General features: G+C 42.6%; 2 protein-coding genes across 2 annotated transcripts; one reads left to right on the forward strand and one right to left on the reverse strand.

Annotated features, from left to right (window-relative positions):
- Nucleotides 1-192: 192 nt before the first annotated feature.
- On the forward strand, nt 193-14,161 carry nme7 (NME/NM23 family member 7). Its single transcript, XM_088313082.1, has 12 exons — nt 193-290; nt 1,126-1,236; nt 1,929-2,095; nt 2,362-2,472; nt 3,125-3,175; nt 3,570-3,765; nt 4,838-4,943; nt 7,986-8,050; nt 8,165-8,233; nt 8,341-8,442; nt 12,527-12,634; nt 13,694-14,161. Exons 1-12 carry the CDS (start codon nt 288-290, stop codon nt 13,724-13,726), a joined length of 1,122 nt encoding a protein of 373 aa, XP_088169208.1. The 5' UTR covers nt 193-287; the 3' UTR covers nt 13,727-14,161.
- atp1b1a (ATPase Na+/K+ transporting subunit beta 1a) lies at nt 14,088-26,764 on the reverse strand. The gene is made up of 6 exons (XM_088313085.1): nt 26,476-26,764; nt 19,981-20,109; nt 17,674-17,829; nt 17,191-17,375; nt 16,795-16,875; nt 14,088-16,472 (listed from the first exon to the last, which is right to left on the reverse strand). The coding sequence occupies exons 1-6, from the start codon at nt 26,567-26,569 to the stop codon at nt 16,215-16,217; spliced, it is 903 nt and encodes a 300-aa protein (XP_088169211.1). The 5' UTR covers nt 26,570-26,764; the 3' UTR covers nt 14,088-16,214.
- Between the last annotated feature and the right edge of the window lie 878 nt (nt 26,765-27,642).

A 27,642-nucleotide genomic window follows, 5' to 3' on the forward strand; every position in this document is an offset into this window, starting at 1 on the left:
AGTTCATATCCAAGTTTCAACCACGAGTAAAAAGCACATCTACGTCTCAAGAGGGTATAAACAATAATTTTATTTTAAAACGTTCATTATATAGTTAAAAATGACAAAAAAAAAATAGGCACTGAATACATTTAAGATCTTTTGGATGTGCTGTTAAATATCAAAGGGTTCGTTAGAATCCCGACTTTACACTGGAACGGCAACGCACCAAGACCACTGCCAGGGCTACCTAGCTAACTCTTGCTGCGCTAAACATATTTGACATGAGGAATTAGTCCGCATATGTCATGGTAAGTTGCGTAAAACTTTATATATGTTTATACACAACTGAAAAGGCAAACACACTCTTTGTTAGCTTTGCATGCGCCTCCGGTATACAAAAAAGGTCGTCGAAAGCTGTCAATGGTGTTCCCCGCTAGTTCGTATTCACGGACACTAGTACTACAGTTAACAAGTATACATGATTTGTCATCGTTTATCCCATAAAATAACCAATTGTTCTGGATCAATGCGTTATGACAAATGTTTATTTGGTATCGGTCTCGCGAGTTAATCTACATTCTGAGTCGCCATTGTGTGAGTTTGCGTCCATTTTCTGTTGCTATGGGGATTGTTTGTACAATGAGACCCCAGCAACGCTAGCTAGACTTGCATAAATCATCAATAATTTCATAAATTCATAACTTATCTGTATAGAAAATAAAAAGGTTAATATGTAATTTTCGCCAATAGGGAGCGCCACTACGCTATATTTGTGCTTTGGCGTGTTCAGTTTAATGCATCGTTTCACCACCTTTAATGAGTCAAGGTGCATTTTTACTTAGGAAAAGAGTCAACAAAATGGGTTGCAAAGTCGCAGCATTCACGGCAGACTGCTGTTTTCAAATCCTCTGCATACATTTAGACTGATGCTTCAACTTCTCATGCTAGCCGCTTCTAGTTCTGAATTAGAATTAAACAGTGCTGGTATGCTTAAAACTCATTCAGTGCCAGCCACTTTCAGACCCTCCATTACCCTACTGCATGAAAAAATATATATAAAGACATTACTGGAGTTTAAAAAAAAAAATGAAAAAACGTCCTTGGCATTGAATGGGTTTATTGTTTTGGTCTCTTGTTGCCTAGGAGGAGGAGAAGGAGCGCTTCGCCTTTCTGGCAGATTGGTACGACGCGACGGCATCTCTCTTGCGCCGCTACCAGCTCTTTTACTACCCCCATGACCGTTCCGTGGAGATGGTACGGATCTTTTTTTTTTTTTAAACTTTATTTTTTATTATAGTGCCGAGGCTTAAACACTTCAGTGATCACGGAATAAATGTGTTGATTATTATTATTATTTTTTGTGAGTAAATAAAAACATAAAAAATCTGCCATTACAGAACAAAACCGATCATCATATAATAAATTAGTTATAAAATGAATAAATAAGAATTGTTTTCTGAAGTGTCATAGCTATGAATTACAAAATATGGTTAAATGCGTATTGTGCAAGCTTTTATAGTTTAGACTTACAAACAATGAAACACAACAAATGAAATTATCTTTATAAATACAATTAAAACTCGTGAAAAATACAGAACTGATTTTATTTCATGATCATGACAAATTAATTGGTACAAGTCAGTTATTTTGCATTAAAACCAACATTGGAATTCTTTCATGGTGATTTTTAACTGATCACATTTCAATTTCATCCATTTTATACTTTTGATTTGCCCCCCCCCCCCCAAAAAAAAAAGCTTAATGAAGCTAATCTCAACCATCTTGCAGTAGAGTGAGTAAACACCACTTGCCTTTGCTTGAGAATATGCGGCAATTACATTTTTTTTATTGCTATGATGTTTTTGTGTTATTTTTAAGACGGGCCTTTTCACGCCTCATTTGCAAAACAAATGATGGAGCCTGACTTATGTTTGTTTTCTTGGCAGTTTGACGTGAAGAACCAGCGCATCTTCCTGCGACGCACCAAATATGGCGACCTGCACCAGCGGGATTTGTTTGTGGGCAACCGGGTCAACGTCTTCTCGCGGCAGCTCAACCTCGTCGACTACGGCGACCGATACACGGCCAGCAAGCTGGGCAACAAAAAAGAACGGTAACGGCCTCACCTCGTCAAGAGAAGCTGCCTCGAGATTATTTTTAGAAGCTTCTTAAGCAGAAGGCCAGACGTGAGCGAGGCTTCAGATCAGAATAATCACACTTGACGAGGGTCAAATGATGACTTGTGTAATTTTTCGAGAGCTATTTTGGAAGCAAATCTCATCTGCTTTCACATTTACCGCTTATTTTTTAATCTTAAAAGTCACATGAGAGCATTTAATGCTCATTATGAATGCAATTAAATGACGCAATGTCAAACAGAACGCTCGGGCTGCTCAAGCCGGACGCCGTCTGCAAGGTTGGAGACGTCCTGGAAATGGTCACCCAGGCCAACCTGATGGTCACCAATGCCAAGATGACACACTTGACATGGTAATTCATTCTTTAAAACATTTTTACAGCAATACAATTCTCCCCACTGAAATTAATTGAAATGCCAGGAATCCATTTCACCCTACCAAAAATATCTTTTTTTCTGCCAAGTTTTTAATAAAGAACAATAGAGATTAGCGGGAGGAGATTACTTAAACATAAATTTCATTCAGATTTTTATTTTATTTTTGTAGAGCAGACACCAACGTAATTGGCATGTATCGAAAAAGAACAATCGATTCCCCTCGCCTTTATGTGCCTGTCGGCCATTTTTAGACGCTTGAACGGTTTTACTTTATTTTAGTTTTATTTGATATTTTCATAATGAAAATGGTGGGAAACTTTACAGGCTGATGTTTGAACCTGTTTGATGCTCTTGACCATCCATGCACATATGGACTGGAACATTCTGGATATTTAGGATAGATTTGCCAGTTCATTAGCCATTAACACACTTTGACAGTAGCGATTAGCAATGTAGTTCGCATTCCCCACGAGGCCCACTACGCTTTACTTATTTCAGTTGTTCAGCTCCCCTCATTTGTTTCCCTTTATAAACAATAAAATAGAGTAGATTAGCTACCGCGGCAACAGAGACTGTTATTTATTTATTTATTTTTTATACACCAATTACAGTATGTTTTCATTACAGGAGCCAAGCTGCAGACTTTTATGTGGAGCATCAATCAAAGCTGTACTTCAAGTGAGTGTAAATGGTGACAATCAAGTGACGTGAATCATTGATAACACTTCACAACGGACATGAAATTTTAACCGGATAGAACGAAAACGTCAGCGTAGATTAATAGAATTGTTGAGATTCTTTAAAGGCCAATCAAAATGAGCAAACTGTTGTTGCTGGGCAGAGTAACTGCTAAATAGTCCAATGAAAAGAAAGCAGGCAATTGGTGCTCGGAGGAGTTAAGTTGGGCTGAGGCACAACTTTCTAATAGGCCAATGAAGCGAGTGAAAGCAGTTGTTGCTAGGCAGACTAAAATAAGTCTGCATCACCATCGGCGAATGAAAGCATATCACACTGTTGTTACTAGGCAGAATAATAATGGCGGTTTTTAAACATGCCTTTTGCCTCTTGGCAGTTCTTTGGTGCAGCAGCTGTGCTCTGGTCCCGTGGTAGCGTTGGAGCTGGTTGGCGATGAGGCCGTGTCCGTCTGGAAGAACTTCCTGGGACCTTCGGACGCGGCGGTGGCAGACAAGGAGGCGCCGCAGAGCGCCCAAGGGCAGTTTGGGAGCGATCTGGCACACGGCTCCGACTCGCTTACCGCCGCAGCCCGAGTAAGCATGTCCTTTCCAGTCTTCATCCTGCATACTAATTAAGTAGAATCTCAAATATCCTCAAAAGTCTTAATGTCCTAACACGTTTTGTGTTTGCAGTAGTCCTAATGTCCTCTCAATTATTTACATCCCTTTTAGTCTCAACGCACTGTCTTCTGTTTACTGTGCACGCTGTTCTCCCATTGTCCAAACAAGTCCTGATGTCCTCTTTTGGCCTTTTTTAGTCATACCAAATCAAATCACACTGTACTGATCACATTCTGTCTACTACTACAACAACTTCTACTTCCTCCACTACTACTTCGAATGCTAAGCGTAGTGCATTAATTAGAAAAAATACAGATTTCTGTTTTTGGCAAATCTGACAGGTGCCACGCCCCCCTACCGAAAGTCCCACATTAGCCACGCCCCCTATAACATCACTTCCACTCCCACCTAAGCCTTGCCCACTTCCTGGTTATGTCACTTCCTTCCGCCCCCACCCTAAACCAACCACTGAGTCTTTCACGCAAAATGATTAACGCATTCACTCCCATTGACGGATATATACGTCTAAAAGTCATTTTCCCTATGCTGGCAGTGAATGAGTTTTTTGTCTTTTTCATCAACTTTTGGAATTGTGTGTCTGTTGAAGTACAACTACAACTGCTGCGCCTTCCCTTGCTTGTTCTAGTCCTTTTTTCCTTCCTATTATGGTGGTAAAACAAAACAAATCTCAATTATGACTCTTGCACCAATCCTGGTCAAATCCAGATTCAATGTCCTCACTCATCTTGTCCTCTCGTCTTAATGTCCACATTCGTCTTCATGTCCTCGGTCATCTTGATGTACACTCTCGTTTTAATTTCCTGCCTTGATGGCTTCTCTGGTTTTTATGTCTTGTTGAGGTGCAATGTCCTCTATAGTCTTTATGCCTTCATAAGCCGCAATGCCCTCTGCACGCCTCGACATTCTCTCAAGTCTGTGTCATCCCTCATAAATCTTAATGTCCCCTCTAGTCTGCCTTCATTAGTCGTCCTGCCTGGCAAGTCGGCGCCATGTTCTAATGTAACGTTGTGTTCTTTCGGCGCAGGAGCTGGAGTTCTTCTTCCCGACCACAATCTGCCACGGCCCCGTCAACACGGCCCTCTATTCCCAGTGCACGTGTTGCATTATCAAACCGCATGCCATCTCCCAGGGTAAGAGCTAGTATGGACCTTCTTGTGTAATCATTTCCCAGTTATTCGCAGAGAAACTCTTCTATTTGCGTTTTTAATGCTCATTCTGAGACGTACGTAGCCTGGCTAAATTGGAACAGTAGCACGCTATGCTAATTGGCATCAAGGAAGTATGTTGAAGTGATCTTGATTGTCGTGAGGAGTTAAGTTATGCCTTGGTAGTAGGTGACTCTCATAAGATCCCAGTTATAGTATTGTGGCTGAAGATTATTTCATTTGGTTTCTAGGATTGTGTTTTGAAAGGGAGAATGGCAACGTGCAAGGTTTGCAACCGAAAAGACAACTATGACATCTAACATCTGTCACTATAGAAGCCAAAAAGATAGCTTAGCAATGTTAACTTTGCAGTTTAGCTAACTGATAGCTGGTCAGACATTAACCAAGGTCAGTTATGTGTTTGATTGACAAGACGTTATAAGACGTTATAAATTATTTAAAACTGCAAACGCTATTTGCGTGGGATTACAGTTTATAGTTGCGTTTTACCGTTGCGACCCGCATAGCACTCCTAAATCCTTGAACGCGGACGAGTGACTTATGAAACGGTTTGGATTTCAGATTTTTAATACCATGCAATCTGAAGTGACAACGTAAGTTACTGCTTCTATTCACTCCCCTTGAAAATAAAAAATAAAAAACATCCGTACTTATTAAGACACATCGGGATCACGATGGCACGCACGTTCTTCCCGCCACACCTTCCTGGAGTCACTCCAGGGTGAAGGTTGTTGAAGGAGTTAGCTTCTCCTGTCGCGACATGTCAATGTTTGGTTTATACAAGATAAGCCTCGGACCGTGATGTTTGTTTGGCTGCCAGCGACGATTGAGCAAGCGGCGGTGAATGCTCAACTGGCGTCAATGTTATACTGAGGAGTAAGCCATGCATGTTTCTCTCAAAGTCACTTCAGTTCATCACCCAAAATGACCCAATTAGGTTCCTTCTTTGGTCCAATAAAAGAGCTCGAGCACAAATTCTTCATGGTCAGGTTGGATCCGACTTGAAATGGATTCACCGGCAACGCAGTGGACTCTGGTAATTTTGTCGTATCGTTTCACTGACTCGAGTTAACGACCTCATCGAAAATACCGCAGATTCTGATGATTTGGTTTTGAAAACCGTCTTGAGTTAGCAGACTGAGCGTGAACACTGCGGGCAAGGATAGTATGGTTGCTTCTGAGATCACTGACTCGAGTTAATTTGAGTGAGGTGAGTTACTGGAAACACAACAGACTCAGAATACGTATTCAGTTGTATAGCAGGGTCACCGACTCAAGTTAGTGGACTCACGAGAAAAAAACGCTGTATCAGCGACGACTTGGATAATTTGGTTGTATCGGTTTGTTGAGTTAGCGCATTCTGTGGAAACCGTACCGACTCTGAATATTTTCTTCACATGTTAGTAAACCAAGCCGAAATACCTCGATTGGATATTTTGGTTGCGTTGGTTCACTGACTCGAGTTGGCTAACTCATCAGTAACATTGTGGACTCGGATTATAACGGTCGTCCGGTTCATTGACTCGAGTTAGCCGACTCACCGGTAATACTTTGAACTCGGATGGTACCATTTTATTGAATCAGTGACTAGAGTCAGCAGACTGATGATTTGCTTGTATGGCTCCGATTCAAATTGGCAGATTCTCCAGAAACACTGCGGACTCGGATGATTCCGTTGTATCGGCTCTCAGTTTTGCGTTCGCTGACTCAGATGATGTGGTTGTATGGGTCGAGTCGATTTATTCTGCGTGTATATTTTGAGTTAACTGACTTGAGTGAGTGAACTCACCGGAATCACATTTGAAATTGGCACCTCTTGTATTGGATCTGATTAGATTGCGCAAGTGTACCTTATGACGTGTTCAGTAGTAGTGGTTCAATGAGCACAGTGTGATATTAATTCATCCAACCCATAAAACATGCATATACGTTTTCAAAAGCATAGTCATTGCCTCCCGAAGACGTATTTATACGTCTTAGCCTTTTTTCTTTTTTTTTTCGTCATAACTCTCATTTTTGAGAGCATTATAACAATATTCTGTTGACCTTGTAAAATCAGTCCAAATCCAGAAAGACACTGGAATTGAGGGGTTCCTCTCGTGAAGATTTCTGGGATTAAATGAGTTAAGTACAGAGTGTTGCAGAAATGCTCCATTTTTAATCGACAAGCTCGGCATCCATCTTGTCAGAATCGCTATTCCAGCCGCACAGTCTCATTCCAGACGAGTCCGCAGCGTCATGGCGGCTCAGTCCCCCCCCCCCCATGCTCCACCATCACCACCACTCCCGTCGCCGGTCACGCGCTAGCAAATGCGCCGTGCAGACATGATTGGAATAGAAGAAGCTTCTGTTGCCAGGCACCCACAAGTAGTAGCGGGTCGCCTAGCAACAGGAGCAGCTGTTTTTTTTGTTTTGTTTTGGGGTTTTTTAAGAGGCAGGGGGGGACACACGAGCTAAACAGACTGACTGAGCCAGATTGGCAAACGTCTTCTTATCATCCTGTGTGACCTTCACTGTCTTTCTCTCGCTATCTTTCCCGTTTTCCATTCTGCCTCCTCTAGATCACTCATGAGAGCATCTGAGTGTCTCAAGGGACAGTCGGAGATAACCTGTAAGAAGCATGCCGATGCGTTCAGGGTCATCTCATTTGATAAGAATACAGTAATCCCTCGTTTTTTGTGGTTAATGGGGAACTGAGATGGAACAAGGGAAGATGCTGGGTGATCGCAGCCAATCAGCTCACAGGATTACTCCACTCGCGCTCTCATTGGTCTATCTCGTGCCTGGAACCAATCACGCACCTTGTATGAGTGCCCGTGGGCATGTACAAAGCCTCCTCTTTCCGCAATATGGCAGTATTCTTTTCTTTGAATATTTTGGAAAAACTCGCGGTGCACAGAAGCTGCAAAACGTGAAGCGCGAATTGGCGAGGGAGCATTGTACAATTCAAAATTATTGTTGTTATTTATTTTTTTTTTTATTAATTTTTATTTATCATTTCGGCAGGTCTGGCTGGCAAGATCATCAACTCCATTCTCGCGGCCGGCTTTCACATCTCAGCTTTGCAAATGGTAAACGTGCGCACGCGCACACACACACTACTACTACTACTACCCATCTACTAGTTCTCCTTCTCTTTTTTTTTTTCTTCATGCGCAACCCCCCCACCCCCACCCTCCACACAGTTCAACGTGGACCGGGCCAATGCCGAGGAGTTCTACGAAGTTTACAAAGGCGTCGTGACGGAATACTTGGTAAGTATCATCAACTGGAAAGGAAAACATTCCAGAGTAAATGTTGACATGAGAGCGTACGTTGTGACATGATTAGCAACATTCATTAGCCTTTCCCCCCCCCGCAGGACATGGTGACGGAACTGTCTTTGGGAACCTGCATGGTCCTGGAGCTCCAAGGCGCAGACGTAGCCAAGACCTTCCGCGAATTCTGCGGACCCGCTGATCCGGTGAGTTGCTAATCAAAACGGCAACACCGAACAACATTTCACCACAAACTCTCGTGTTATTTATTTAACCATCTGCGGTGGAGTAAGGAGCGGAAAAGCACTTTTTTCCAATGGCTAAGTTGCCATTACCTCCCTAATGCGTGTCGGTGACGCATTCCTACGATGATGTGACTAAGTGAGCGTGTGATCACATGACTGTCGCCTTCATAGGAGATCATGTGCATTGATGCACAAGACGCGCATTGATTTCCAATGACAGAGATTTTTCACTTCCTGTGAAGTCATTTTTATATTTTTATGGTGTAATTTATCAATGAATTGTTTTCAAAATTTTATTTACTTTTTACATTTATTTAGGATATATGTAAAGGTACGTTTGTCAGTTGTTTATTTACATTTCATTTATTCATACAATCATTTGTATTTTATCATGTATAATTTATTTAATTTTTATATTAATGATTTATTTATTTTCCATTTTATGCTCTATTGTTCATTTATTTATATTCATCTACTATTGCATTTATTCATGTATTGTTCATTTTGTTTACATTTCAATTTGTATTAATTCTTAATCCATATATTTGTGAATTTTAATGTAATCATTTTTTTAATTATTTTTAGTTTGTCATTAATTTTTTTTTTTCTCTTAACAATTTTTGACATATATGTTGTGTATTCATAACAACAAGCCCAACACGTAGCGATGGCGTCTGCGCATCTGCTTTGTGTGTTCCCACTGCAGCAACACGTGTTTTTGTTTCGTGGCTATTTCAGCGACATAACTGGGAAAATGACGCTCTGCCTTTGTCGGAAATGGAAGCGCTTTTGTTGTGCATCTTTGCACGCTGTTGTGCAACTTCCAGGCAGCTGATGATGCACACACGCACACGCACACACATTCTAAATGCGTCATCAATGAATGTAGCGTCGGATCGATAAAGAGGAGGGTGTCTTTTATTATTAGCGCTGACAGTTGTGCAGTCATGTGTTGCCGATCTATTCGTCAATAGTCCATTCTGACGAATCAGACACAATCCAAACGTACGCGATGACCTTCGCACTGCCGTCTTTTGGAGTGCTGTCAGCTCCCGGCCCCCCAAAACTGCGTCCCGCGTCCAACTCATTTTAAAAGCCCGCAAATGGATGCGGCCCGGTATCGAGCCAGCCTCATTATTTCGGCAAGCGCAGTCCAGCAGGATGTGCGCTCCTGTGACTTGCCTGGAAATCATTAGCCAATTAATTAACCTTCTTTTGCCGTGCACTGCTCTGCATGTTAACGACGAGGCAAGGAAGATGTCCAAACATCAATAAGAATGAAAAAACAACATTATATTTGTTCTAGTTTATATATTTATGTTTTTATAATGAATGAAATAGTTTTTTTTTGAAGTACTAGTTTTATTTATTTCCATTTCATTTAATTTATAATATTTTTTTTAATAGTTATTTTATTTTATTTGTATTTTTTTTAATTAATTCTTTTAAAGCAATGTAATTTAGAGCGTGGGAAGAACCAAGTGACATGGCAAAAAACAAAAAGAATTTCCATCCATCCATAACCTACCGCTTATCTGAGGTCAGATCACATCGACTTGTCCGGACTTCCCTCTCCCTAGCCACTTCTTCCAATTCTCCCAGTGGCATCCCAAAGCCTTCCCAGGCCAGCTGGGAGACATCGTCTCTCCAGCGCATCCCGTGTCATCCCCGAGGTCTCGTGGAACCTGGGGACATCCAGGTGGCATCCTAATCAGATGCCCGTGCCGCCTCATCTGGCTCCTCTCAATGTAGAAGAGCAGCGACTTGATTCGGAATCCCTCCCGGATGACAGAGTTTCTGACCCTGTAAGGGCGAGCCCAGACACCCTTTCGGCGACTTGTATTCGGGATTTTATTCTTTCGGTAACAAGCCACAGCTTTTGACCCTAAAGTGAGAGTAGGAACGTAAATCAACTGCTAAATTGAGAGCTGAGCCAAAGTCTGCATCACAGCAGTCGCTGCACCATTTCACCCTTTTCCGACGGAGTATCATGGTCTCAGATTCGGAGGCGCTTGTTCCCATCCTCGACTACGAACCACTACGACGGTAAATAAAAGAAACTACCTTCGCAGATTGCCAACATGTAAAGAGGCAGGTGTAATGAACATGCTGAAACTGTATTTTTATTTTTAATGAATCCCGAAAACAGTGCTGAGTCACGTTCCTGCTGACAAACTCGTCGCCACGGCAACACCACTGGCGTTGCATCCATTAGCTTTCACGTCACGCACCTGCAGCCCCTTAACTACAAACACACACACACATGCTCCATGTCACACACATGGTAAGGTTGTAAGTTACATTAATAGCGAGAACGGACATCTGTTTCAAGGTGCAAGGTTTCTCTTGACATGTCTCCCTCGGGAGAAAAGGAGAAAGGATGGGGACTGCAGCTTTTTAAGATGAATTTTTATTATCAACTGAAATGTGAATTTGAGAAAATTGTCATTTTTCCTGATCTGGAATGTGTCCTTATTTACCTCACATCATCTCACAGTTTTTACTGTAATTCTTAACATCAGTCCTATTCAATCCCAAGGACGTATTTTTACGTCCTTTAAAAATCCAGATTTTCAATCCCATTAATCTATTCTTTTTAATATATATATATATTTTTTTTTTACAGTTTTTCATGTGGTAGGGTATAGGAGGGTCTTAAAATCGGTGGCACTGTACTACGTACCAGAATAATACTAAAATAAAGCGCAAGTGCTCCCTCGTAAATGAAGCTAAAGTCAAACTAGTCATCCTTTAAAGGTGAATGCTATTGCCTGGTTGAAAGCACCTCCGATGACTTTTTTTTATTTTTGGTCCTTCCGAATATGAGTGATGATAGCTGCTAATTGGATAGTGAGAAGAGTTTGTCCGACCTCAAACTTTTGTTGCCACTGCTGTGCTGTAACACTAAGACCTTTTGGATGTGTAAATGCAATGTCATACTGTTATAAGATTATATAGTTGTGCGTACGATATGGTAGTGTATTTAGGCACAAAATATCAAGAGATAATACAATAGTTTCTCAGATGTTGCTATTTGTAGATAACATTTGAGTAAAATTAAATTTTTTGTTGTCGTCGATAATAAAAAAAAATGCAAAAGTATAATATTCTGATTACGAGACTCCTTTTGCCAATTTCATGCTTTTCATTAATGTTTGGCCTCCGAATAATTGACTTTTAAATCACCTGTTTAACGACCCTGATGCATACTGCGTACGTGCATGTGCGCACATGCACGGATTGATGGACGCAGCAAGCCGTGACGCCAGCGAGGGGTCCAAGCTCTCGCTCAGTCAACACAATCCAATTACAGTTGAGGAGGAAGGTCGCTCACCAGGAACCGACGCAGTTACGCAAACATCCCTCTCACGAAACTAACGCCATTACCGCCCCCAAGGCCACTTTACCACGGGCTCCATCTCTGCGTATATTGCCACGGTTGGCGCCACGTTGAGGCGGGACTTAATAAATTTTTTTCCCACATTGTTTAGATGTGTGCATGTAACGTAACCTTCCCGTCGGGTTGTATGTGATGTACATCAATAATTAATGAAAATGATGCACATCGAAAGCACATAAGAGCCTTGATTATATTCGAGGACAATGAAGGACGTCAGGAAACGTGTTCCTGTGGCTACTTCCTGCAATTTACAATTGAGACCGACTTTCCCCATATCTATTCTTTCTTGGCTTACTCTCCATGCTCGTCTTTGCGTGTATGTGTGTGTGCGCGCGCATGTGTGTATGGCGTTGGGAGGGGGACCCGTTGGGAGGGTTTCATTTCCTGTAGGCGAGGCACGGTGACCTTCATGCAAGGACACAGGCGCTCAGATGTTGCCTGCGCGTCCATTTTGGGTCTAAGACAAAGACTGTAGTGCTCAATTATGGAGCCATTTCTTGGACAATGTGATTAGTGTGGGACTTGTAGAAATCAATGTCTAGGTGTTCCTAATCAAGTGTCCAGCAAGGGTTATAAATTAAATTTTCAGGACGTGGCTGGTTTAGTACTTCTTGACGTTAATTTCTTCTTTTGGTCCTTCCATAGGACATTGCTCGCCACCTGCGTCCGTCCACGCTGCGAGCCATTTACGGCACAGACAAAGTCAAAAACGCCGTCCACTGTACAGACCTTCCTGAAGACGCCATCCTGGAGGTGGGTGTTACGTTACTGCGCTCAATAGCTATACGAAATAGATTGAGACACAAGGGAGAGCCCACGCAAAATGTCAAAGTTTTGACCAAAAAGTTGAAAATAAAAATTTTCTTGATTAAAAATTTGAATATTTTGCACAGTAATTGTGGGGGGTGTGATTTCAATTGTGCACGTGGCTTCTGAAACTGTAATTTCTCAAGCATATGACGCTTTTTTAAGTGAAAAATAAAGGGATGATATAATACACGAGTACAAACAAAATTAAGACATTTGTCACGTTCTATAAATGTTTAAAAGTACTCAATTGTTGTGGATTAAGGTGCACTTAATTGTAAGTGAACTTTTCCTGAAACGGGTCGGGATGAGGAACTAATAAATGGCAGTTAAAACAAACACAAATGTCTTACCCGATATGTATTTTATTTAAAAGACAAGAAATATTTTCCAAAGTAAGTATTTTACGCCACGTCACAATTTCACAACTCTGGCCTGTGGCGCCTTCTGAAACATCCGAGCTACATCGACGCATACCCAGGAAATTCGTCCGCTCTTTAGTTTTGTGAGATCATGTGTGATTACGCGAGACGGCTTCTTGTGTCACATCACAAAGCGATGACAGTTCCTACAAAGGCTCGAGTGTTGACAGCCAAAATTAGCAAGGTAAGAGAACTTCTTTTTATGAAGTCAACTTTTCGGTACGGAAAATATGAGTTGCACGTTATACTAGAGGAATTACGTTATTTCAAAAGATGTTTTTTTTCATATCCCCCATTCTTGTTTGCGCAATCTATACATGACAACCTGGAAAACTGCTGCCTTTTCCAGGCAGTGTGAAAGGGACTTACCCCCCACCCCATCCCACTAAAGTCTCATGACCACAGCGTGGGCCCCGATCCAGCCTCAGATCTCTCACAGTGTGACGGGAACAAGAATGACGGCGGGATTTGAAACAAAAGCTTTTGTTTAGCAGTGGAGCGGCGGCGGCGGTGGGGACATAATGCCTCCTTGTTAGCCATTTGCAACTTGAACCTGACAGGGCGGCCATTTTGTGGTCCACAGGTGCAGTATTTCTTCAAGATCTTGGACGGCTGACCACAAAGAAAGTCACGACACATCAAGATTTGGTTTTTGTTTCACCCAGATATGGTAGTGACTAGAAGACCCCTGACCAGTGTTTGGATTATAAGTATTTTCATTACTCGGGCCTAACCGGTTAACTCACTCGCTACCATTGACGGATATAGACGTACTTTCATTTTACCTGGGCTGGCAGTGAATGAGTTAATTGCTCAATCAATTTTAGTGCACAACAATCTTGTACCAGAGCAACTGCTGTTTCCAGTGGATGCTCTGGTATTTATTCCTCTTTTCATGTTTATCCCTCAAGGATGAATTCAACTTCATCAAGGTCTTGGACAACTGATATGGGAAAAAAATGACTCTCAAACACCACTTGACTTTTTTTTTTTTGTTGTTGTTTATTGTTTCAGCCAGATTAAATAAAGTGACCAGAAGACTCCTGACAAAGTGTTTTGATTATTTTCTTCTCTTTTTTTTTTTTTGTCAACATGTAACGGGATACTGCATTGATAATTTTTTTGTAATATATTTTCAACCAGCGACTTTGGTATCAGATTCAAAACATGACATTTCTGAGTGAAAGAGAGAGAAATAAAATGTACAACTGCATAAATATAAAATTCTTCCACCATGAACATGGCTAAACATTCAACAGTATAGGACTCTGCTAGGAACTACAAAAAAAAAAACTACAAACATCAGAAGGCAGGTGGGATGAAAAGCGTACAAACAATGGATCCTTCCTTGATGGTGTCCGGTACCGCGCTAGTATTTCAGTTAGTCGCACACACACAGACAAACACACGCGCAGGCACACACACACAGAAGCGGACGAGACAAGATTTTACGACACAAACAACGTCAGTAGTAGTAAGTAGTAGTAGTGGAGTTGCAGGTTTAGGTTTTTTTTTTTTTTTATTTATTTTTTTTTCATAGACCGTATGGATGCTTATCTATGGCTCCAGGAGGAGTAATATTCATCATCATGTACAGCAGAATAAATATGATTTGCTTTGCTATTGCTACGCCACATCCTAGAACCCTGGACAGACACGAGAAGCCCGAGTGGGAATGAAGCGCGCACTTTTTTTCCTTTTTTTTTTTCCAAGTGGAATACGGTCCTGTAGAGCAGTGATTCTCGACTGGTGGAGCAGCACCTAAAAGTGGGTTTGGTGGTGGACACGGAATGGGAAATGGAAGACGCGCTCTCAGTTTACGGCGATAACCGACATATGGCAGTGTAGGATAAAATAATAATTTCAAGCACAAAAATAAAATATACATCGGTACATTTTTTTTTATCAAGTAAAAATCTAATGAGAATAAAGTTATATTTTTATGTAAATAGGTCTTAATCTTACGATGGTCTCGTATTTTCAAGGAATAATTTTGTAATGTTATGGCAGTGAACGTCTTTTTGTTTTAAGTCTGCGACCATATAAATGTGTAGCGGCCTCATATTATTTGTTACATATAGATAACAAATTGATGGATAACTTGTTTAGAAAACAGTTTCAATTTGTCAATTCCTTTTGAAGAATTAGTTTGGCAACACAAAAAATCTTGAAATTAGAGGTGAAATCATTATAATCGACGACTAATCAATCATCAAATTAATAATTATTTTGGATAATCGATTAATCATTTAGAATAGATGGACTATTTTCTGACATGTTACAGACCACGACAGTGACTGAGTCTTTGGAATAATGTCAGGTTTGACTCGTGGGATGGGAACTCAAACAGGGTTTTCATTATACGATTAATCGACAGATGAACTATTATTAAAGTCATTGTTACTTGCAGCCCAATTTGAAATTCATCAACTTTTTTAACGTGACTACAATTTGCAATTTGGCACAGGTTTGAGCAAGAAATGTGAAATTGACGTGCCTGAAATGATCTGGCTCTCAGGCCTGAAGTTTGATAGCACTGCCCGAGGATGCGACAGGCGGAACAAGAACATGCTCTTCCAAACTTTTGTGACCAAAACATTTTTTTAAATTTTCCTTCTAATATTGTTAGTTTAATAGCATAATTGCATGAGTCATTTTTAACTTACTGCCACATATAGCCAATCTTTTTTCACCTGTGGAGATTCTCATGTCATCCAGCTTGTGGTAAATCTGCAAATGTAGAATCAAGGCACCTGGACTCATCTTCAATTTATAGTCTTTTCTCGTTTTTGAAAACATTCAAAATGACTTCTGCAATCATGCTGTTAGGCCAATAATATTTGCCTTGGCTAAATACGTTTTGAGGAAACTCTGGAGTCGGGTAACACGAGTTGAGAACCGCTGCTCTATAGTGTGCATGATTTAAAAACGACTATAGAGGCGTTTTTTGTTTGGGTTTTTTCTTCCTGATTTGACTTTTATCATCTCAGTTGGCTCTACATGTTTTGGCGAGAGTTGCTTGTCCAAAGAAAAAAAAAAAAAAACACGGGGTGGAGTGGTGAAGAGTGTGCGCCGACTGATGACCGACTGACCGACCGAAGAGGTCACGAGTTGATGGTGAACTTGACATCGAATCGTCCCTGATAGCGGTCCTTGTCGCTGTACTTGATGTTGGCGCCGTACGCCTTGCACTCGATGCGCACCTCCTGGCCCCGTGTAATGTTGTTGAACTGGATGGCCACCAGGGGCTGAAGGTAGTTGGGGTGGAGCAGCCGGCCATAGTACGGGTAGTACTGCAGCGGGAAGTTGCCGTCGAAGCCAAAGTAGTTGATGTCACCGATCTTGTCCACGTCCTCCTCGCGCTGACAATCACATTTGGAGAAAGGAGTGAGCCAGAGAGTCTTCTTTTGGTTTTCTGAAATCTTTTACTGATGGCGTCCCAACTGGCGCGAAGGAATAACTTGAAAAAGTGTGTGTTTTATTTCAAATGTGTCTCATGTTCACGGGAGGTGTAAAGGTCATTGACAACACTCGCAGCATCAAATTTTCTTGGCCTGATTTTCAATTTAGTACACTACATTTGTTAAAAGACATTTCAGTTGTCTTTGCTGTAACTTCAGTACAATACATTTGCATTTTATCACATTTCTGAACCCGTGCAGTTCACTGGAAACGTTAACTCACCTTGTTCTTACAGAAAATGGGCACAGAGTTGGGCTGTACTCGGTTCTGAAGAGGCGCAGGCACCTCAGCAACGCTGGGAGCCTGGAAGCGTACAAACAAAATGGCGTCACACTCGGGTGCAAACAAAATGGTTGACACCGAAGAGACGTTTTGCGTTGACATCTTGAGTGGGACGCTTTTAAATGCTGCCTGCCGCTTATATCAGTGCAAGACTCATTTACTGCCATTGACGGCTAAAGACGTCAAAGATCAATCTTTTTTTTTTTCTTTTTTTTTACTTGGCTGGTAGTGGATGAAATTGACGAAGACATCATAAACGGTCGCATATACGCTATGTTTCATTCTGGAGGAGGTCACGTGAGCAGACATTTTGGTGGTCATTTTGTGGTCACCTACCTTGGGCCTGAAATTGACGATCCTGTTCAGTTTGACGATGATGCACGGCGATCCTTTCTGGAAGCCGTAGGTGGTGTCAGTCTTTCCTGAGCAGCTTTGCAGCCAGGACCTCTTATAGCTGCAGGCCTTGCGCTGGCCTTTGTCGCTCTCTATGGTGTCGCGGTCGCGGTACGGTTGGGGGTTATCTGTGCGGTAGCAGGTTCACACATTGATAATGCTTTCCACTCCATATCTTTAGAGAACCACATTGTTAATATATTCAGGTACGAGTGACTAGGCGTGTGCAACTGATGAGCTTCACCACAACCATCAATCGAATAAAATAATAAAATAAAATAGTGTCTTCAAATACAGCAAATGCTTGCTCAGAGCGTCTAGACCGCCTATTGACATAAATACCGACGTGCTACCGTCCTTCGCAAACATTTCAAAATAAAACCAATTAGCGCTGTAACACATGCATGAGGTGATGCTAAGACTTGCCTCCGCAGTCTTCGTATTTCATCAGGTCGGTTTGGCGATCGTCGTCGTAGAGCGTGAGGAACGTGTTTATGCTTTCCACGTACTTGCCATACGACTTGGGGTCGCTCATGTTGAATGAGATCTCGGTCTTTTCAGAGCGTGGCGTATGTGACAAGCCTGTAAGAAAGGGGGGGGGAGTTTACCTTTTAATTGATTGTTTACAAAATCATTGTGAAATTAAGCGACCGTGTTAATTTCTAATTGCACGTATTTTACGGGTGCATTTTTACTTTTTTTTTTAAACAAAACTGTTGCCAATATTTTGTCTGGTAAATCACTACCTAACGACCAAAAGTTGTTCATTTGTAGCGCGATTCCACAAGATGAGCAATTTACTCCAAAGTACTGCTTCTTGAATGCTCCGTGTCAGACTGATGCGACTTTAGAACATATCAGGCCTTAACTTACGAGATGTTTATCATTCTTATCAATCATCTTATTATCTGTAGCGATTTCCACTCAACTGTATATCCGATGGGCATATGGCACTCACTTGGGGCTGTCACAATTACATTTTTTTTTTTAGAGTGATGGACTGTATTTTCCCAGAAACTGGCATGATAAACGATAATGTTTTTTTTATGCTGCTATTTTGATAAGAGCATCTTAAATTGTATAACCTTTTTAAGAATAAATAAATTTCATCCTCAAGAATATTGAACATTAGCATTAAGATGGAGAACAATAAATAAAAAACAATTTGGTTTGCTCACCAAAACTGCACTTCAGCAAATATTGAACATTTGCCACAGAGGTCTCATGACAATGAACGTACCGCCAATCAAGTTTCCAGGACATTTGGTCAAATGTGTTTGGCGACTTCCAAAAAAAGATTTCAGAATTCCGCATTGATTCAACCTAATACATTATCAACGCTTTTTACATATTTATGAGTCACTTCAAGTATGTGCTGTGCTGTAAGAACTGTGGACGTGTGATTTTTGGATGGACCAATCACGACAGTCTTTGCGTCTGCAAAGTTGTCAATTGTGACAGCGTTGATATTTGAGTTGAATTTCATCCCACTTGAAACATAAAGTGGACATCAGTGGTAAAATGAAGCATCGCTAGCTTAAGTGGACGTCTCGCAAGCGTCTCCCGCCGCGCTCATCGATAAGACTTTGTTCTTAATCCTTATCTGACGGCAGCACACGCATCTCCAAACGCGTGCATGCATGGCGAACTCCTCTCCCCACTCCTCGAAAGGCTGGTCACACTTGTTCCGCCTCTTCCCCGTTACTGTTCACAAGAGGTGGAACAAGGGTGACCAGCTATCGTCGTCTCCGTTTCGAGTGTCAGAATTCCCGGCGAGACCATCGTAACAAGTCTGCATCTGCCCAATGCGGGATCTCCGGCGCATCGAGATCTTGCCACGACAGCCCGCTTGAAATCGTTATATGAATCAATGGATCACTCTATCAGTCGTGATCGTTTCTGGGAAAATATATTTTTGCCAAAATCGATCGATACACCTCTGGCCAACAATCGGGTAAAAAAGCTGGAAAATTAATGGGTGAGCAGTGTGAGAGAAGCGTCGGAGAAGCAGCCGGGGCCTGCGTTAGCACAAAACCGGATGATTTCAAGAGGGGTGTTCGCTAAAGAATGAAAATAGTGCCATAATTCTTATTTTCTGGGCTATTTTGAGCGAAAGCATGTCCCAAATGTCTCCCTTAAGTCTTCTCTGACAGCACTTCCACTTCCTGCTTTCTTTGCAATCAAACGGGAAGCACAGTAGTAGTAGCGCTGTGCAGATTTTACACACGTGTGTGTGTGTGTGTGTGTGTGGCCTGGGCGCATCCCTCCCGCCCTTTTCACCCGTGACTCCTTCACAGTGGAATTTTTTTTTTTTTTTAGTGGCTGCACGAAAAAAAAAAAAAACTCCCCCTCTGCTTCCTTTATCACTCATTCTGCTGTTAACCAAAGTCTGCAGCTCGGCAGTCACGCCCGGCTTGACGGTCGGCAAACTAAAACCGCGAGGAGCTTCACAATGGCCTCTAAAAATACCTCCCAAACATGTGCTGCTGCTGCTGTTTCGAACGAAAAGCTTACGCATTACAGAGAGCATTTTGTCCCGCTAATCAACAAGCTTAGCGAGGCCTTGCGCCGCGGTGCCCCAACAACAAGCCTCTCCCGGCGCAACATACGTGAGCCGCAACGCTTCCGCTCGCCCGAGGGGGAGCCGGCATCGACAGGTTTCCGTGTGAGTGAAGGACAAAATGGCCGATGCTATCTAAGGTCAGAGAAATGCCGCCTCGGAGTTGCTCCTACCTGGGGGGGCCACCCGATCCTGGTAGGTGGGCTTGTAGTTGCTCAAGGTGAGCAACATCACCTGAATGGTCCCCACAAAGATGGCCGCCAAGCATCCGTAGAAGATAACGTAGAACAAAAAGATTTTGACTGTGGACAAAAGAAAGAGGAGGAGGATGACCGTTAATTTCAGTTATTTGTTTGAAACATGATCACATTTTGTTGTTGTCGTCTAAACGAGATTTTTGGTGAGCAATGGAAAAAAAAAAAAAAAAAAAAAAGACGATCATTAACATTATTTAGGATGCAAGTACACCGAATTTGTTGCATTAATGAACTATGTAGCAGCGATCTTATCTTGATAGTTTTCATTCGTCTTACGTTCTATATTATTAGTACGCATTTGTCAAAAAGCATTCTGGGAGGAGCACATACAAAGGTGGATTGCATGCTCATCGCTCAATGTGATTTATCAAACCGGACACAAATTTCGATGGCTGACTTTGCGTCTTAAAATAGCACATCAAAAAAGGCAGGAGCAAACCAGCATGGAAAGCAGAGCCAGCATAGCGCGGGCAGAATCAGATGCGACGGAAAGCACTTTTCTGCTTGAGTAAACATTTTTGAAATGCCAGAAACTTTATTACAACATATCGGCTATTCGCAAAGGCAGTTTTGGAGCTTCCGAATAATTAAAAGGGCTTGCCGGGAACGAGTCACAAGAAGGAGTCATGCCATATGAACTATGACAAAGGTTTTCCACTCGGCATTTTCGTATGCCCGGGACATTTTAGTGACAGTTGGTGATGGCCTCTCCAAAGCTGTTTTGTGAATATCAGAGCAAACTAAAAGCGCAAAACCCTCGAGTTAGAGCCCCCCCCAAAAAAAAAAATCCAATTTCCACGGCCAACTGTTTTTTATTTTTAGATCATCAACATTCTATACTTAAATGTATGCAGTGCAGCACACTATTTTCCTCTCCACAAAGGTTATTGAGAATTTAGATGAATCTGTCCACTTGGACTTTGATCTATGAGACAAAGTAATGCCAGAACCGCAATTTTGTCGCCTAAAACGACACACTTGAGTCAGCCTGATGTATTAAAAAGTTATTAGTCGTAACGCCAACGACGTCAGGTTGTCAGTATCAAAGTGAGCCGAGTCATTTCGGTCGATTAACTTGAGCGCCGCTAGCGCAAAACGCTGACAACCGACACTCTTAATTAGCGATGGAACATTATTTCAGGACGTTGCGTTGTTGCCGTCGGAAGCAACAGTTTGTGACGGGGCGGACGAGTCAAGTCAGCCGTTAACGATGTGACACACCTGTGGCCTGCGCTATCCAGTGGACAGCTTTTTAACTCGTTTACTCCCATTGACGGCTAAAGACGTCAAAGATTGGTGTTGAGACCATGGAGCCGTCTCCACAAAACCTGTTCTGGCGGGGGTGGGAAGCGAAGCCTGTCTGGAATGACCGGTGACTTATCCTGTACTTCCCTAAATGCCCCCCCCCCTCCTCTCTCGTAAGCGGAGAGGAGTGGAAAAGGAGGCGCTCTCACAACAGTTCCCTCACAAAGCTTCCGCCACGAGACGAGAAAGGGATTCTTTGTGGTCGTAGTTCATCATGAGGCTTGACAATTACATGCAACGACTGGCCCCCCCCCGTGAAAGCTCCTCTCGTGTTCACATTGTGTCCTTGAATTAAAACAGCTGTTCCTCTGGGGACTGTTCTTTACATAGATGACCATTCGGTATGCCACCTGATGTATCGCCAAGGTGATTTCCAAATGAAAACTCCGTATCGCCACGTTACACATTTTTGCACCTAACTGCATTTTGGGTTAAAAGCGTACCGCCAAACAACTCATGGAAGACGGAATGATTTCCGTTGGTACACTTTGTTTGACTAAACTTCTGAACAGGATGTTTCCAACTGTTATGTTTTAATAAGTATTAAATGCATCCTTTTCATTCAACGACGAGCCAAGACGACCATCAAAGTGAGTTGACCACTTTACGTAGTTTTAATATAGCAAGGGTGGGGGAAAAAAATAAATCTTGATGATCAAGTTATGTACGGATGATCACGGCAAGAACTGATCGAAAGCTAAAACAGGTCCTCGTGTAATTTGAGAACCTCGCTCCAAAAAATTGCTTGAGGCATTTTTTTTCTGACTCGAATAGCCGCTTCTCTTGTGTGCATGACTAACACGCCCCTCCAACGTCGTAAGAAGGACAACTTCCAATTAAACCTTCTTACCTTAACAAATAATATTTGGTCCTCGAGGGCCGCTTTCCTGCATTTTTTTTCCATCTCTCGCTGCTGCAACACAACTGATTCAAACGATCGGCTCATCAGGTGTGTTGCGGCAGGGCGAGATGGAAAACATGTTCTCCTCTTTAGTTTGACAATTACCTTCAGATGTGACGGGCATAAACAACCCGTAGTCTCTATTTATTTATTCCGTTTCCAAACCATTCTCGATCCTGATTCTTTTAGGGGCCCAAAAAGTTCGGATGGTTTCAATTAGGGGTGTCCAAAATATAGCCATCCATTTTTTTTTTTTTAGCAGCCTGCAGCGTAGACAAAGATAAACATTTGACGCAGCCTGTGTTATTTGTAAGTTTGTTTTCATCCCTCACTTTCACTTCATTCGGTCGTGCCACTGGCCACCCCAAATGTAACTATTTTTTGCAGTTTAATTACATTGCGTTCTCAGTCAGAGGTTGCATCAGACCCTTACGTACACTATGACGTAAAAATGACAGGAAACGTACTTATACGTCTTTGGTAGAGAGCGCTATTGCTTTAAAAGACGTCTTTGTACGTCCACGGGAGTAAATGAGTTAAAACTATCCAGTAATCATCATCATCATTATTTTATCTTTACATACAGTGATGAATTGATTTGTTATGTTTAAAATATTTTTGAATGTCCAAGTGGCCCTTGGCAGAAAAAGTTTGGACACCCCTAACTTAAAACTAAGACAATGCACGCAAAATAATCCTCATACTGCAAGCGTTGCACTGAGGCGATTGTTCATTTAATTGAACCAAATAAAACCGCACTTTTGATAGGCGCCTTGTGCACACTCATGCACTTCATCTTCGTTGGCCTCAACAAGTTCTTCTGTTTGTCTAAAAATACAGCAACCAGGTTCTCTGTGTCACGCGAATAAGTCATAATAAATGCCACAGATGGACACATACTGCGTTCATCCAAACTGGAAAGTCATTCTCCCATATTATGTCCCAGTTTTCATTTCTGTTGAGACCTCATTCAATAAATCTGTCGCTATCGGTAACACCATCCATCACGTTTGACGCCCAACACGAGCGATTACACGTTCACACTGATACATCCTCGCCGAGGTTTCCCGTTGTCATGTCAACGTTGCCGAGGTGTCTTTCTGTTGTCAGTTACAATGCGGGACCCCTGGGAACCAGTCTGACAAGTCGAGAGTAGCTTAAGCTGACTGCCCCCCCACCCCCGAGCCACGTCAGAGCCCCCGCCCCTCACCCTCCCCCCGCCACCTCGGCTGGCCTAATGTTGACTGAGAAGTTTGAAATAATCGTAACGTGCCGGTGCAGCGACCCGTGTTTTGCAGAATCCTTTTGAAGTTAGGCCCACATGCAGCACTGGAAACAAGTGCCAATTTATACTTTCTTGTTGTCAAAACACTTCCCATCTGATTCAATCAGGACTTTTTATTTTTCTTCTTAGCTATTGTATGATTCTCAGCTCCTGTGTAAGGAAACTCTTGGTGTTACGTTTTGCTAGTGAGTGCCTGGTCATTTGTAAGGCAAATGAGAGTTTTCCTCTCAGGTGAGAGAACGAGGCGTGCCGGGAATAGCAACAACAGCGCAAGTCTGCCGCTGTGTATATGTTCATTCAAATAATCACACTTAAAAAGAAGATAAAGTAAATTACTGCAATAGCGCTTCTACGATCGTCAAACCAGGGAATCGCTGTTAGCTGCGTTTATGTAGCCTAACACTTCTCGTTAGAACAGATTGTAATACAGGTGGTTCGACAAGGATAGGCACAGCATCTGTATGCTATTAATCGCTTATTGAAAAAAAAAACGCTAAGAAAAATCATGTAATAAGCACGTTCATACACGAGCAGCTACAGCCGCAACCGACACGTTGACACTCCCTCAACACACAGACTGACAAACGGTTAGCAAGTTAACAGCCAGTCGCTAGCCTGAATTAACAACAGCCAACTCCACACTCAAATTCACTGACTCCCACGTCACTCACCGAGTCAGGCTCGACTTAAAACCTCAGAATATCAAAAAATCACAGATATATTTAATAGTATGTGATAAGTATGGCGGTAATTCAAAATCAATTATCAGATTACTCAATCAACTTATTAAAAGGTGATCAATGTTGAAGCGGACCTGTAAAAAATAATTGAAATTCTGCCCGGCTAGATGGTGGCACACAACACACTTATGTCCAACATCCGTGTTTTATTATTTTTTTTTAAATACTGCTCACTGCACACTGGTGTTATAAAACAAAGCAATGTGTATGGCCATCCATCGGGTGTTTTGACTTGACTTGTTACATGACCTCACTTTTTACAGACAACAGTTGCGATATCAATTTCAAAGACTCGCTTCGTGTCAAGTACGCAATCAATGCAAGGTTCATTAACCTTGTTTTAAAATACAAATGTGTCTTTTTTGAAGCGCTCAAATGCAAACTTTTCAAATAAAAAAGGCTAGGTTTCCAGCATCAACTTTTCTAAAATGGGGGACGTGCACATGCTATGAAATAATCAACTGCACACGGTTGCTGTGGCACGCGTGCATCTTAAGATAATGAGCTTGACTTTTTACAGTGACATACTACTCCTGACACTCCCACAACAAAAGTTATTGGCACTCCCCAAATATTTAAAAAATATGCCTTTGATGAATTGGGCTATAAATGGTAGCTGGTTTGCGTTCTGTGAGAGAAGGGAGGTCTTAAAATAATTTTCATTCATACGCAGAACTCATCCAAAATCTTGATTTTTACCCAGGCGACACCCCTGGAGAGGTTAACACACACACAGTACGTGGCTGGGGATAGCCAGTGTTTATTTAGCAGTCCTCGAACAGGCACAACAACCTGAAACAAGTCAATGGAAAGAGTCCCCCATCCCCCAACACACTGCAGCAGGAGCTTGTGGTGAACAAACCGTCACCACATTCACACTGGTACCCCCCCTCCCCAACCCCCGCCTTTTTCACGGCCTTGCCCTGTCTGTGGTGCGTTCACGGACACTCTGGTCACTTTGAAGTAGCTTCAATCTTTCAAATCACCACCTTAAAAACATGATTAAAAACACATCCAAATGCACTTAGTGGCGTATTGCAGCCCCGTTGGTTTTCTTGAGCTCTTTTCGTGGTGTGCTCATGGACAAACCTGTTGCTTTCGAACATTTTGGCGACGAAGTGACGCCTTTTGGTAACAGTCAGACACGGTGGATTCATGAAATAGCCGGTCGTGTACGATTAAAGTGAGCTTGGGTTTCATTTTGCGGATGAATACACAGCAAAAGTCAAGTTGCCTCTTTTCGGAAAATAGAAGCTGATGTGTTCGACGGCAGGGGGGGGGGGCGGCCCTTGAGACATGTGAGTCGTGATCAGTTCGACAGAACCGTAATCGACGCACTCAAATGTGATTAACATGCAATTCGGGGTGCTTTTCTGTAAAAGGGGAAGTGGGGGTTGGGGGGGGGGGGGTCAACGTCACGTGTTTGTTAGTCAACCACGTCAAGCTTGATGAGGCAAACATTGCCCGGAATGCTAACTATTCAGGGTGGAAAAAGTGGTCATTTATTTTTCTTTCGTGGAAAAAAAGAACCAAGCAGGCCCCCGTTAAAAAAGAAGCCACTTAAGCTAAAACAATAAATCAATTAACTAGTTTGTCGTACGGATGCTGGAGAAATGATTGTTGGCTACCCACTGAACCGAACTTTTACCACCGGGACGAATGACAAGTCCTGGCCCGACACAAGCTGTCCTTCAGGGGTGACCTTTTTTTTCAATGAACCCCCCTCACCACAGGCACGAACGAGTATGCCTTTATTAGCTGTCATAATTCCTTTATTACCCGTCAGCCGTTCGTAGTAGACTATCTGACATTAATTGTCTTTGCTCACATGTTCGATTCTGGTCGTTTAATACAATAGTACATGAGAGGCGTTTTACTTTCAAATGCGGTCCCCCATTTTGTTCTCTTTTCGCGCCCAAGCTGTGCATTTTCGTCGATAAAAAAAATCAAAATGACGGCGCAACTTCCAAAAGGTGGAACAGAGAGAGAGAGAGCGAAAAAAAACCAACCTCCGACAAGTCACGACGCAGCCTTGTCAGAAGCGGAGAGCTCGAACAGGTGCTGTTCGCCTGCCTTTCTAAATAGCAAGCAGCCTTCTTGTCGCCAGAAAATGGGGGAAGCTGGCGAGAACAAACCGCGTCGTGACATTCAACAGTTACTTAAAAAAAAGGAAGACTTACACCAACTGCCGCCGGTTCTCCCCAAAAACTCCTTCTTCTCGGAATTCCACAGAAAGCCCCTCCAGCCGCCATCGGTGTCCTTATTCCCCGACATGGTATTGAAGTCCCCCCACGCACACACCTGTAAGCTCCAACTTTTTTGGGGGCTTATTTTTTTTCTGTTTTCAAAAATCAACCCACGACCACTCGAGAGTGTTTTGCGGGGGGAGACGACTGCTGCGCCTCACCGGAAAAGCGAAAAGGGCACTTAGTAAGCCCGCACCGCCGCTTGAATCTCACTCTTTTTTCCCTCCCTCCCCTCTCTCTCTCTCTCTCTCTCCTTCTCTCTCTCTCGCTTTCTCACTTTCTCTCGCGCTCGCTCTGTCTCTCTCTCACCGTGTGCGACTCCGCCCGCAAACTCCTGCAATAAGTTCCACGGCAAAAAGGGAGGAGGAGGTGGGTAAAAAAGGGGGAGCGAACGAGCCAATCAGAGTAGCGTGCTGCTGTATGACTTCATGATAAAGGCTGTGCTGAGGAGGGGGGAGGGGGTTTCAAATGGGAGGGGGGGCAAAATGTCGCACAGTTGCTAACAGTAGTAAGACAAAATGGGCCAGGTGCCATAGCAACCGTAACCACAACCCCCGCCCCCCCCCAACACACAGAGACACACAGACACACACTCGTTCCTCTCACTCGCTCACGTAGTGACGGTTGGTGACGTCACTTGCCTTGCCAGAATGAACGTGGGTGCTAAAATGATGACAAGTGGAAGGGACTATTTGACCATAACCGTAGTGGAGATCTATTGGGGTACGTGAAAACAAAAATGTTGGCAGATTTCCCCCCTTATGGCTGTGTGTCTGAGAAGGCCACTTTGAAAAATCAAATCAAGTTGACCATTTTAGCAGCTTCCCATCTAAGTAACCAGTGCAAAGCCAATTTTGAGTTTTTTTTTCTAAAGCCATTATATATGTTTGACAATATTTGCTGAAAACGTGCAAAGGCCTACAACAATGGATAGGACTCGTTTGTGGAGATGTGGCATTGGACTGTTTTTTACCATTTCAGTTTTTCTAATTTAATTTGAGCGTGGCTAAATTGGCGCAGCGTGACAAACCTCAGAGGATATCTGGTTCAATTGCATCGTGTCGTTAGCTAGCTATTTAGCTAACCTTCGGATAGTCCGCT

Source organism: Idiotropiscis lumnitzeri, chromosome 13 (assembly GCF_059441095.1).
Source record: "Idiotropiscis lumnitzeri isolate Australia: NSW breed Sydney's pygmy pipehorse chromosome 13, RoL_Ilum_1.0, whole genome shotgun sequence".
Taxonomy (NCBI): domain Eukaryota; kingdom Metazoa; phylum Chordata; class Actinopteri; order Syngnathiformes; family Syngnathidae; genus Idiotropiscis; species Idiotropiscis lumnitzeri.

Coding starts and splice junctions, on each gene's coding strand:
- nme7 (XM_088313082.1), top strand. Junction 1,237..1,928: donor ATGACCGTTCCGTGGAGATG/GTACGGATCTTT, acceptor TTTTCTTGGCAG/TTTGACGTGAAGAACCAGCG. Junction 8,051..8,164: donor ACATCTCAGCTTTGCAAATG/GTAAACGTGCGC, acceptor CCCTCCACACAG/TTCAACGTGGACCGGGCCAA.
- atp1b1a (XM_088313085.1), bottom strand. CDS start 26,569: ATGTCGGGGAATAAGGACACCGATGGCGGCTGGAGGGGCTTTCTGTGG. Junction 17,830..19,980: donor GGATCGGGTGGCCCCCCCAG/GTAGGAGCAACT, acceptor CCTTTCTTACAG/GCTTGTCACATACGCCACGC. Junction 16,473..16,794: donor CCATTTTCTGTAAGAACAAG/GTGAGTTAACGT, acceptor TGTGATTGTCAG/CGCGAGGAGGACGTGGACAA.